General features: G+C 41.2%; 1 protein-coding gene across 1 annotated transcript in view; it reads right to left on the bottom strand.

Moving 5' to 3' along the window:
• Positions 1 to 14059, bottom strand: part of LOC150099091 (tensin-1-like) — a 780515-nt gene that overhangs the window by 157897 nt on the left and 608559 nt on the right. The window contains exon 23 of the mRNA XM_090405808.1: positions 9121 to 9215. Within this exon, the coding sequence (XP_090261934.1) occupies positions 9121 to 9215 (95 nt within the window). The remainder of the gene's footprint in view (positions 1 to 9120; positions 9216 to 14059) is intronic.

Here is a 14059-nt window from a genome sequence, read left to right as displayed (position 1 = left end):
ATGGTAATGCTATCCGTGAGAGTCAACATGGATTTGTTAAGGGGGGTGCTCTTGCTTTAGTAATATGATTGCCTTTTATAAAAAAGTTACAAGAACATTAGATGAGGGAAAGGCATATACTGCAATTTTCTTAGACTTAGCAAAGGCATTTGACAGGGTGCCACATGATAAGCTGATATTCAAGTTGCAACACATGGGTCTGGATGTCAGATTGGTCAACTCGATTCAGGATTGGCTGTCTAAGGATAGGTATCAGAGAGTTGTGTATGGTGGAGCAGTTTCAAGGAGATAGAGGGTTACAAGTGGGATCCCACAGGGCTCAGTACTAGGACCTATATTGTTTAACCGTACTAGGACCTATATTGTTTAACCTTTATATCAATGACATTGCCAGTGGATTTCAAGGGGATATTCAGTTGTTTTCGGATGATGTGAAGCTGGGAAGGATTATTAGTAATAGTGCAGATGTGGTAGCCCTGCAAGAGGATTTGAATAAACTAGATACATTGGCAAATGAATGGGGGTCTCGGTTTAATGCAGCAAAATGTAAGGTCTTGAGGTTTGGGAAACATCAATGGGATGCTGCATACTCTATGGGAGGAGTTATACTGGAAGAAGTTGGGGAGACAAGAGATCTGTTGTTGATGATTGATAGAAACCTGAAGTTTAGGGGACATATTGCAAAGGTGGTGAAGGTAACACAGAGGATTGCTGCAATTATGAGAAGGACACTGACCTGCAGAGATAAGGGTTATAATTCCGTTGTATAAGTCTCTGATCAGACCACACTTGGATTATTGTTCTCAGATTTGGTCCCTAGGATTTGAAGGGGATAAATTAACTGTGGAAAGGATACAAAGACAGATGACAAAGATGGTCTTAGGACTGGACAAGAATAGTTATGAGAATCGGCTGAGGGAATGTGCACTGCTGAGTTTGGTGGATAGAAGGACAGGTGATATGATTGAGACTTTTAAACTGTTGAGAGGTGGTTACAGGATTGACTCTGGGGAGTTCTTTCACTTGGTTGAACAGAGGGAAGGAGTGATGACAAGAGGTCATCCCTGGAAGTTACGAAAGGAAACTGTGAGCAAGAGGGTGAGGAGTGGTTTCTTTGCATGGAGGGTGGTTGAGCCGTGGAATGCATTGCCTGATAGAGTGGTTAGGGCGAGAATGGTCAATGAGTTTAAGGAGTGGTATGATAGAGTTTGTGTTTCTTAGGGGGGGGGATCTCCCCTCGATGAGTCTTGACAGACTTATGTTCTTATGAAGGACCTCCAACGATGAGTCTTTTGACTCCATGGAGGCCTGAATAATAATAATAATAATAAAAATTTTCTGTTCATCATAGTACTTATTGCTAATGCATTTTCTCTCACTATATCAATATCACCTATATTATATTATCAAATGCATCCAATGCTAGAATGCTGGTCTCGCACATCTAAGGTGACACTCTTAAAATCTTCCTAAAATGCTTGATACTATTCAAAGGAGGAAAATCTGCTTATTAGAAAGAATCAAAACATCTCAAGGATGTTATTACAATTGCCCTTTGTTTCTCTCTTAACAGTGCCTGTTACATTGAACTGGTTACCATCATTCCTACACTTTCCCTGAAGCTTTTAATACAGTGCAGCTGCTGGTTTACATCCATTCACTATCCAGCTTCAAACCCCCTACCAAACTACTTCTCATCCTTCCCTTTCATTTCATCTACTTCAGTTCTTTAGAATCATCTTCCTAACAACATTTTCTATAAGCACTACAGCTGCCTGCTATTCAAGAAATTCATTGGCATGTGTCTTCTTAACTACTTGCCTGCAGAAGACACTGTTGTACTCTTTTGTAGCTTTGTATGTGTATGACTGACATGAAAAAAAAAAAACAAATATATATATATATATATATATATATATATGAATGATTTAAACATTTCACTGTTGGGTTGATTATGTTCATGTGAAATAGTTTCCAGTGAATCCACTCTCTCTCTCACACATACACACACATACATAATTCCTCTGTTATATTTTTGTAACAGTATCATGTTGTTAAAGAAAATTGAAAAAAGACTAGATAACTAAAATATTTAATTATTATTTTGCCAAAGTTAAATTGGCATCTTCAGGGATTAATACACTGCTTTTGAGCATGAATGATGTAACTGTGAAACAACTGTCATATAATGACATATATTTTGCTGGAAATGTATAACATTTCACGTTTTTGTCACCAATACTGCTGTGTTTCACTTAGTGGTGGATAGGTTAACAACATTGTTTTTTTTTATTACTATTATTCTTATTACTATTATTCAGGCCTCCATGGAGTCAAAAGACTCTTTGTGGGAGTTCCTTCCTAGGAAACACAAAGTCTATCATACCACTCCTTAAACTCATTGACAGTTCTCGCTCTCACCACTCTATCAGACAATGCATTCCATGGTTCAACTATGCTCCATGCAAAGAAACCACTCCTCACCCTCTTGCTCACAGCTTCCTTTCATAACTTCCAGAGATGGCCCCTTGTCATTGCTCCTTCCCGCGTGTTCCACTAAGAAAGAACTCCCCAATGTCTACCCTGTAACTGCCTCTCAACAGTTTAAAAGTCTCAATCATATCACTTCTCCTTCTTCTATTTGCCAAACTCTGCAGGCCACATTCCCTCAGTCGATCCTCATAACTGATATTGTACAGTCCTGAAACTATCTTTGTTATCTGCCTCTGTACCCTTTCCAGAGTTAATTTATCCCGTTCAAATCCTGGGGACCAAATCTGAGAACAATAGTCTAAGTACGGTCTAATCAAGGTCTTATACAACAGAATGATAACTCTTTTACCTCTGCAGGTCAGCATCCTTCTCAGTATTACAGCAATCCTCTGGGTTACCTTCACCACCGTTGCAGTATGTCATCTGAATTTCAGGTTTCTATTAATCATTAAACCCAGATCTCTTATCTCCCCTACTTCCTCCAGTATAGCTCCTCCAATAGAGTTTGCAGCGTCCTATTAATGTGTCCCAGACCTCAAGACCTTACATTTTGTTGCATTAAACCGACCCCCCCCCCCCCAGTTATTTGCCCATCTGTCTAGCTTATTCAAATCATCTTGCAGGGCTATCACATCTGCACAATTACTAATAACCCTTCCCAGCTTCGCATCATACACAAACAACTGAATATCCCCTTGCAATCCACAGACAATGTCATTGATATAAAGGTTAAACAATATAGGTCCTAGTACTGAGCCTTGTGGGACCCCATTGTAACACCCCTGCCTCCTTGAAACTGCCCCACCATACACAACTCTCTGATACCTATGGTTCAGCCAATCTTGAATTCAGTTGACCAACCTGACAGCCAAACCCATGTGCTGCAACTTAAATATCAGTTTATCATATGGCACCCTGTCAAATGCCTTCACCAAGTCCAAGAAAATGGCAGTATATGCTTTTGCTCCTGTAACTTATTATAAAAGGCTAGCATATTACTAAAACAAGGGCATCCCTTAACAAATTCATGTTGACTCTCACAGATAACATTACCCTCATCTGCCCAATGCTGTATACGGTTCCTCACTACTTTCTCCAGGATCTTACTAAATACTGATGACACACAAACTGACCTATAATTAGACACTTCCAGTCTGCTACCGACCTTATGCAATGGCATTATCTTACCTTCCTTCCATTCCCTGGGCAGCTTTCCTGTAGCCATATTTCATTGAAAAGCCAGGTCAATGGAGCTGTCAGTTCTTTAGCACATGCGCTCAAAACGCGTGGTGAAATACCATCCAATCCCACAGCTTTACTGACATCCAGAGTACTCGTAATTGAAACACGCTCTCCTCTAAACCTCAAACCTGCCCTATCCCTCTAGTATTAAAATTTACTCCTCCAGGATGAAATACTCCAATAAAGGTAAATACTCCCACTCCCATTGTTCATTGAACAATTCCACTATGTCCTCTGGATCAGTCACACTATTCCCATTTTTATCCCACAATGTCATTCTTCCACAAACATTTCTCCTCCTACTGGCCACATACTAAAAAATTCCGTAGAATTTTCTTTGGATGTTAGGGCTAATCTCTTCTCATATTTCAGTTTTGCCTTCCTTACCATACTAGTCACTCTCCTGGCCTGTGTCTTATATTCTTCATGCATCTTCTCTTCCCTTGTCTCCTTATATCTCTTCCATAGCCTCTTTTTCGCATGTAGTTCCCGTTTAATATTGTTTGTCATCCACTTTACTCCAAATTGTGTCTTCTTCTTCACTTAATACTGTTTACTATTGCTGCTAACAAATCTTCCTTCACAATTTCCCAAGCACTAATCATATCCCGGCCTTCCAATTTCTCCATCCATGAAACTTCCCCAAGTTAATGTCTAAGACTATTACAATCACCTGCCTTATAATTCCACATACATTCTCGTCTCTTTGATACTCCTGCATGTCTATTGATGTTTGAAGTCAAAACCACATCATCACTCTCTCCAACTGGTGGGAGAGATGTCATCTCAGTTATTATCAACTCTTCTGATGCTATGACCAAACCCAAAACTCTTGAACCTCTTGTTCCATCTATTACATGTTGCCTAAGCCATTTGTCCCTCAAGAATTCTAGTAATTCCATTCCCTTATGGCTACATGCATCTTCCTCTCCCCAATTTATACTGTGAGGGTTAAAATCTCCCATTTTTGGGCAGTCTTGGACTGCTAAAATTGTCACTTTGTGATCAACAAACTAAAACCCTACAATTCCATACCCCCTTCCCTCTGTATTCATGCAATTCCAAAAATCCATAAAGAGCATGTACCTGTACAGCCAGTTGTGGATGGTATAGACTTAGCCACCTACAAATTTGCTAAACATTTAGCCAAAGTGCTTTCTTGTGCTACTAGCAATATATCTCCTCACACATCAAAAACAGCCCATTTTAAGTCCAGTATACAAGATCTCACACTCCAGAATACTGACCTAATGGTCAGTTTCGATGCCTCCTTCTTATTCACAGATGCCCCACTTAAGGATACTCTTATCTAAGCCGAATTTTCTCCTGATATTTCAGCCCTGTTTCAGTTCACTATGAACTTGGGCTGATTTGTTTGGTAAGGAAAATTCTACAAACAAATAGAGGGTACAGCCATGGGCTACCCTTCCCCCCCCCACCCTCCCATGCTAACTTTTTAATGGAGACATTTGAAAAGAATGCGCTAAATCTATGTGGACGATGTGTTTGCATGGCTGAGACACCTTACACACTTTCCTATCTTATTTTAACATCTAAGGATCCAATTCACAACAGAAATAGAAAGTAACAACAACAATTTGCCCTTCCTAGACACCATAGTTACAAGACAACCAAATGAATTTCTGACCTTCACAGTTTACAGAAAAACCCATGGGTAAATACATTCATCAGCAGTCACATTACCCCTCCTCCTCCCAACAGTTTGGAACTATAAAAAACTTAGTCCATCAAGCAAAATTAATTTGTTCAGATAACATTGCATTACACTTAACACAGAACTCATCCACATAAAAAACACCTGTTTGACCAATGGCTACACCTCCCACCATATAAAAAAAAATTTTTATATGGTGGGAGGTGTACCTACATGTCCCCAACCCCATTTCTAAACATAAATTACAGCAAATCCATCACCATCTCTTATATTTGTGGCATATCAGAAAAGGTTGCCAAAATCTTTAAAAAAAGTACAATCTTGTGACCATTTATAAACTGCACAGAAAGTTTGCAACCCTTATCTGCTCCCCAAAAGACCAGTTACAACCTCTGGATTTACTCAGAGTGTACCAGGTATCCTCCAGCTGCAACCGTTCATACTATGGGCAAACAGGTAGGAAGGCCAACATCCATATATCAAAGTACCAGGATTACATCTGTTTACAGCCACTCAGGATTAGTTAACCATTTCCTAGATGCATTGGAAAAAAGCCACCTTACACCACCGAAACAAATTTAAATTCCAGAGGCTTTCCTCGAATCTGCTGTGTAGCTCTTACCAACTACCCCAACTTAAACAAATATGATCGTATCAAACTGCCTATCATATAGGAAACCCTCATGGTAGACAGCCAGCCAAGAACACCCAACCAAAGCCAATATGTTGCATAATAATGATTGGAATGCCTTGCCTGAGAGTGTGGTGTCTGCAAGGAGTTTGAATGTGTTCACGGCACGGTATGATGAGCTGTGTGTGTGATAAAAGGACCTCCCAGATGAGTCTTTGACTCCATGAGGTCTTGGGGTGATAATAATATTAGGACTTTAGGTCATTTCTACCCCGATTTAATACAAGTGTGTTAATCCCCAAAGATGCCGATTTAACTTCAGCAAAATGGGTGGGGGGGGGGGGGGGTGGGGGGGGGGGGGGGTGGGGGGGGGGGGGGGTGGGGGGGGGGGGGGGTGGGGGGGGGGGGGGGTGGGGGGGGGGGGGGGTGGGGGGGGGGGGGGGTGGGGGGGGGGGGGGGTGGGGGGGGGGGGGGGTGGGGGGGGGGGGGGGTGGGGGGGGGGGGGGGTGGGGGGGGGGGGGGGTGGGGGGGGGGGGGGGTGGGGGGGGGGGGGGGTGGGGGGGGGGGGGGGTGGGGGGGGGGGGGGGTGGGGGGGGGGGGGGGTGGGGGGGGGGGGGGGTGGGGGGGGGGGGGGGTGGGGGGGGGGGGGGGTGGGGGGGGGGGGGGGTGGGGGGGGGGGGGGGTGGGGGGGGGGGGGGGTGGGGGGGGGGGGGGGTGGGGGGGGGGGGGGGTGGGGGGGGGGGGGGGTGGGGGGGGGGGGGGGTGGGGGGGGGGGGGGGTGGGGGGGGGGGGGGGTGGGGGGGGGGGGGGGTGGGGGGGGGGGGGGGCTAAGCCATGATCCCATATCCTTGTAATCAATCTATGAAACACTCTTATCCCTCCATCCCCTGTGACCTTGAATTACTCTGCAGGGATTCCATCTGCATATGGGACCTTATTGTTGTTAAGCTGTTTAACTGCTCTTTCAACTTCATGCCTAAGCAAAGGAAGTTAAAAATTGAAATTTTTCTGGTGTGAAGGCTCCTCCAAATTTTCCTTATCCTCTCTGCTCTACAGTTCCTCACAGTACTCTTTCATCCGATTTTTGATTTCAGATTATTCTGTTAGTAATGCTCCATTCCTGCCTTTGATTCAGTTTGGTCTTGAACGTGTGCTTTAGGTCATGAATCCTGTCTGATGCCTTTTCTGATTTCTCTATGTAATCTCTTATATTCTTCAGTCCTTATGTCTCTATTTCATTAACCACTTCCATGTGATCAGATCCCAATGTTGAATCTGATATTCATGGGTCTCTTGGTTTTCTAAATGGGCCTAGATACTTCTTGGCTGGATCCTATATTATAACCTTGACCACTTCCCAAAGTATTTCAGGTAAGTTCCCCTACTAGTCTCCAAAAAATCATCCAACTGAGTTGATGTTTCTTTTGTAGTTACAAGGGATCACTCTGATATCCAGTCTAGTGAGACAGGCCTGACTTATGAAGATTTTGGGTTTCAGTCTTACTTTGACTTTTACTACTTAATGGTCTGTACCATAGTTTGCTTCAGGACAATTATGCAGATCAGAGATGCTTGTCTTCCACCATTGGAGAGCCAGGATGTAATCAATCTGGTGTCTTGACCCATCTCTGTTAGATGTCGAAGTATAGGTTTGTTGTGGGAATTTTCTGGAAGCAGGTATTGGTAATAATTAATCTGTTAGTGTGAGCAAATTCCAGCAGTCTTTTACCACTTGTATTATGTTCACCCAGCCCAAGCATGTCACACCCAGGTCTAACTTTCATACTCTTTCCCACTTTGCATTAAAGTCCCCTAAGATGAAAAATGCATCTCTCCTTGGTAGGCAGTCCAAAAGAGTCTGTAGCTTTTCATAGAATTCCTCACTCTCTTCATCAGTCCTGTCTGCATCAGGTGCATAAACTACCATGATTGACACACTGATAGGATGTGCCTTAAGTCTAATACAAAATATCCTGTCATTAACGGGATAATAACTAAGAAGTGCTCTTGCCTGAATTGTCTTCAATATCACAGCTACCTCATAACGATTCACCTCCTGAATAAACCACTAGTATACCATTCTGTCTTTTGAAGTGACCTTTTCCATTCCAAATGATCTTTTAATTTCCATTATGCCAATTTCATACCTCTCCATCTCTTTACAGAACAATATAAACAGTGCCCATCTATAGACCCAGTACATTCCATGAACCTATCTAAAGTTCACCTCTAAGGTAAATCTCATACCTTCTGTATTCCTCGTTCAGAATAACACTAACTTGTGTGGGAGACTGCAATATACTTCTTGAGCAGGACTCTCTACCAAACCCTGAACATGACACTGATTATTTTGCATGACAACTTATTTATTTCATATGGGATTTCTCCCTTCCCTCCCCCATCCCTTAGGACAGGTTGAGCCCTCCTAATGAGGGATTAAGCACTTATTTTTTACAATGTAGATTGTGTGTGTGTGTGTGTGTGTGTGTGTGTGTGTGTGTGTGTGTGTGTGTGTGTGTGTTCACAAGGCTGGTTTGCCTGTTTTACGGGATGAAAAAACCAGAGCTTCTGGGTGAGAAAAAAAAATCCTCTACCTCCATCTGAGACCAGCTAACTCACCTTTAGTCAAAAGAGATCAGATAAAGGATACTCACGTCATGGATGGGAATCAAACCCAGTCTGTGCTGACTGAACTATGGAGGCTCTTGCATGACAACTGATGCAGCATGAGTTGCATTATAAGCCACAACCCTATTAGCATTTTGGAGTGAACTCACTGCAAGAAAAAAAAAAAAGTGGTAGGATTGCAGAGGCCTTTTCTGGATATCTGGGATGTTTTGGTCCCAGTTCATCTCACACTGGCCAGGTGGATTGGGACTTCAGCCTACTAGGCAAGGCAAATATCTAGGAAAGAAGGCAGACTCCACTGCATAAGACAAAATGAAATAGCAAAATAGAAAAGATTAACCTCTAGCCCTTGAATACTCTAATAGAAGTGGGAAAAAGGAGCAAGAAGGATAGAAAGAAAAGAAAGAAAGATAGGAACCTGCCTACAGATAATATAACAGACGTATATTACATGAACTAAAGCATCATCCAGCATTGGGTACCTTAGGTTTATAACTCCTGAATTCACTAAACTGAGCTCCTGAGGAAAGTTAAATTTATGAACATCTTTATATTGAAACAAAAAGAAAGCTATTGTTCATTATTCTTAACTTACTGTAAGATTCGAATTTTATTAATCTTTTTCCATTTTCATTAAGACAATTTTCTCTGCAGTTACTCATCATAGACGATAATATGATTTCTGCATTTTTATTGTCTGCTATTATTATAAAATCATTTGGGTTTATTTTATCTAATATATCTTGCAACAACATAAAATTCTTCACCTTCTATGTGCTCCTATAATTGTTAGATGGTCTCTTTTGATTTTATTCTTGTTTCTAATAATTTTTGCTCCAGTAATTGTAGCTTCATATATTTTCTTTCCATTCTTTCTTTCTTTATCTTCAGTCATTTTCATAGTTGTTTGATGTTTTAATCAGTCACTTGACTTATTTAATTACCCCAGTTTTGTTTTTGTTTGAAATATTCACTAGCTTTGCTATTCCTTTATTTGTAGAGATATCATAGTTAGTGAGGTAATGAGTCACTAATTCAAAAACGATAGGTTTTAACACGTTCGCTGCCACGCTACTTCGGCATGGTCTGTTCCCCTACGCCAAGCAATTTCACTTCTTCAAGGTCAGTACGATAATCTCGTTACCGGAGGTAAGCGTCCTACGAGTATACTCGTAGTTGGCTTGTACAGAGCATATACAGTCTATGAGAATACACAGTTTTGATGCTAGCATCACAAGCCAAGCATTTTCACTTCTTCAAGGTCACTACAATAATCTCGTTCCCGGCGGTAAGCGTCATACGAGTATACTCGTAGCTAGCTTGTGAAGCAGGTTTACCCACTACGAGTATACTCTTAGTTGGCAGCAAACGTGTTAAGATATGTTCTTTCTTGTGGTTATTAAAGTTGCTTTAATATAATTTTTCAGATTATTCAAAAAATTATTATTTAGAACCTCCATGGAGGTTCTAAATAATAATTGTTGGAGGATTGTTAGAGAGTATTAATTGAAATAAAATGGCAGGAAAGAAAAACAATGAAGAAATCATTAAGTATAATAAAAGAGCCCTAAGGTTAAACTATGAAAGAGAAATATGCACACTGTATAACCTGCAGACCTAATGCAAAGCACTATACTAACTGGCCTTCATTTCCATGAACGTACCATCAAATCCCTGGGTATTGTATGTATGGTATGTATCTGAACTACTGCCAATAAATCAACAAAACATGCAATAACTAATGAATGTCATCATGCAATTGCATTATGCCTCATCTAGAACTTGTAAAAAAGGTTTGCTCACTATAAATGTAGCATGGCATTGTAAATGTGTTTGTGAAATTGAAAAATGCAGTAGTGTTATCATTTAAGTATAAATTAAAGATGCCAAGAAATTTGAGGGCGCTAGGGTCACTAAAGCACCTGGCGGGTGATTTGAGCAGTGGTAGGAAAAAGTATTTTTTAAATGGTGTTTAGTGTGAATTTTTTTGTGAATTGTGCTGCATTTTTTTCTCAATAACACAAGTGTTATTTAGTGGTTCTGCTTTTGGAGTTTTCATTGTTACCGAGTTTCGTTGGGTTACCAAGAAGCCCAGGTCACAGACGGCAGCATTGCGGTGGAAGAGAAGATAAGTTTTCGCTATCTAGTATAGTTGATTATAGCATTATATTTATATATATGTTTATATTTGGCATTTATTTATTTATATATATATTTGTGATACATTATTCACATATATATTTTTTGGTGATTAGTTTAGTAGTTACGTGCTTGGCAGTAAGGAATAATGGCTGACACAACTGCAATCATAAATGGCGTGACACCGAGTCCTCTGCCATTTAAGAACTCTATTATATGTAATATAATAAAGGACTTTGTGGCATACAGTGATTGTGGCATGTATGCTTCTCGGGAGTTGGATATGTGGCAGGTGAGAGAAGGGGGGGTGCATATATGTGCAAAATGCAGACGGTGGGAAGAAATTAATGAATTGGATATATCGATAACCAACCTAGTTGCTTCAGGGATGGGGAATTAATGTCGGGAGATGATTAGTGTGATCGGAAAGAGCGACGAGCGAAGTATGAATGAGAAAATAAGAGTCGGGAGTGTGGAAGGCATGAATGACTGTGAAGTTTATGGAGATGGTTTTGATTGGGTAAAAGAATGGCGAGTAAGAGTGACTAACTTGCAGAAAGGGACACATGAGCTGAAATTGGAGGTGGATTATCTTTTGAATGAGATGAAAAGTATGAAAGATGAGATTAGAAGAATGGAAGAGATGTATGCAAGGCAAATCAGAGTAGGAGTGAGAGAAAGTTCTGGGAATGATAGAAGAGGAGAGAATAGAAGCAGTAGGAGAGAGGGAATGAGAGAGAGGTTTGGGAATGATAGAAGAGGAGAGTATAGAAGCAGTAGAAGACAGGGAATGAGAGAGGTATGGGAATGATAGAAGAGGAGAGAATAGGATAAGTGGAAGAGAGGGAATGAGAGAGAGGTATGGGAATGATAGAAAAGGAGAGAATGGGAACAGTAGAAGAGAGGGAACGAGAGAGAGTTATGGGAATGATGGAAGAAGAGGGAATAGGGTAAGTGGAAGAGAGGGAATGAGAGAGAGTTATGAGAATGATAGAAGAGGAGAGAGGGAATGGTAAGAGGTGTAATGTACAGTGACTCAATGATCCATGGTGTGCAAGATAGGATGCGTGAGGAGTGTTTGCCTGGAGGAACAACAGAAAGTGTGGCTATGGCAATTAAGAGGGGTGAAAGGGTGGATGAGCTGATTGTGATGATAGGAACAAATGACTTGAGAGGTAATGTAAATTGGGCAGCGAGAGATATGAGATTCTTGCTTCAGGTATCACGAAAGAAGACTCAGAGAGGAAAGAAGATAGTGTACGTGTTGCCTAGGTATGATTGTGATGAGCTGAGCAGAAGAGCAGATATATTGAATAACATAATAGCTAGAATGTGTCAGAAGAGAGGATTGGAATATGTGAATGCTTGGACAGTTTTTGAGGACAGAGAGGACTTCTATGCAAGAGACCACTTGCATTTGAATAAGGAAGGACATAGGCATCTGGAGAGATTACTGTTCTGAATGAGTCAGTGTGTCAATGCAGGGAAACTAGAAGGTGGATGGTGGCAGCAGGTGTGACCACTTGTGGGAAAGGGTACTTGAGAGAAAGGGGGACAACATCAGGTAGCACTGAGCCCAGTGGATTCTAGAGGGGATAATGTTGGGTATAGAAATAGTGACATTTTTATGCTTTAAATTAATGCCAGCAGTATCCAGAATAAAGGATGGGAATTGGTGGTGCTGATAGCAACAGCCTGGCCAAAGATTATTGGGATCACTGAGACGTGGTTGACAGAAGAGGATATAATAACAGGAATAGAAGTAGCAGGGTACAGCAGTTTTTGGCAGGATAGAAAGGGAAAGCGTGGTGGTGAAGTACTGCTTATGATAAGTGACGACTTATGCCCTCTAAGAGTGGAGGCTTTGGAAGACAGGTACACTAATGAATTTGAAAGCATATGGTGTGAAGTAGAGATAGGGAAGATGGGATATTTAATTGATTGTTGCTACAAACCAAGGAGCACAGAGGGTGGGGAACGGGAGATGTTTAGACAGTTGATCTTGGCAAGTGCAAGAAGAATCATTGTTATGGGAGATTTTAACTACAGCAGTATGAATTGGGAGAAGAAGATGCATGTAGCAATAAGGGAATAGAATTTCTAGAATTCTTGAGGGACAAATATCTTAAGCAACATGTAATAGAGGAAACAAGAAGTTCAAGAGTTTTGGATTTGGTCATAGCATCATAAGAGCTGATAATAAGTGAGATGACATCTCTCCCACCAGTTGGAGAGAGAGTGACCATGTTGTTTTGACTTGGAAGATGAATAGACATGCAGGAATATCAAAGAGACGGGAATATATGTGGAATTATAGGGCAGGTGATTACAATAGTCTTAGACTTCAACTTGGGGAAGTTTCATGGAGGGAGGAATTGGAAGGCCAGGATATCATTAGTGCTTGGGAAATTGTGAAGGAATATTTGTTAACAGCAATAGTAAGCTGTATTCCACAAGTTAAGAAGAGGATACAATTTGGTGTAAAGTGGATGACAAACAATATTAAACAGAAGCTGCATGTGAAAAAGAGGCTATGGAAAAGATATAAGGAGACAGGTGAAGAGAAGATGCATGAAGAATATAAGACACAGGCCAGGAGAGTGACTAGCATTATAAGGAAGGTGAAACTGGAATATGAGAAGACATTGGCCCTAAAATCCAAAGAAAATCCTAGGGAATTTTTTAGCTATATGTCCAGTAGGAGGAGAAATAATTGTGGAAGAATGACATTGTGGGATAAAAATGAGAATAGACTAACTGATGCAGAGGACATAGTGGAATTGTTCAATGAACACTATTGGTGTATTTCATCCTGGAGGAGTAAATTTTAATACTAGAGGGATAGGGCAAGTTCAAGTTTTAGAGGTACAGGAGGAGAACGTATTCCAAATACTGAGTACTCTGGATGTCAGTAAGGTTATGGGACTGGATGGTATTTCATCACGAGTTTTGAGAGAATGTGCTAAGGAACTGACAGCTCCTTTGACCTGGCTTTTCAATGAAAGTCTGGCTACAGGAAAGGTGCCCAGGGAATGGAAGGAAGGTAAGATAGCGTCATGGCATAAGGGTGGTAGCAGACTGGACGCGTCTAATTATAGGCCAGTTTGCATGTCATCAATAGTTGTTAAGAGCTTGGAGAAAGTAGTGAGGGACTGCATACAGCATTGGGCAGATGAGGGTATCTGTGAGAGTCAACATGGATTTGTGAGGGGGCACTCTTGTTTTAGCAATATGCTAGCCTTTTATAATAA

The sequence above is a fragment of the Typopeltis vanoorti genome, chromosome 15 (genome assembly GCF_054136105.1).
Source record: "Typopeltis vanoorti isolate ZY-2024b chromosome 15, IOZ_Tvanoo_1.0, whole genome shotgun sequence".
NCBI classification, from domain to species: domain Eukaryota; kingdom Metazoa; phylum Arthropoda; class Arachnida; order Uropygi; family Thelyphonidae; genus Typopeltis; species Typopeltis vanoorti.
Note: the sequence above shows the minus strand (reverse complement) of the source record. Positions and strands in the feature narration are given on the sequence as shown.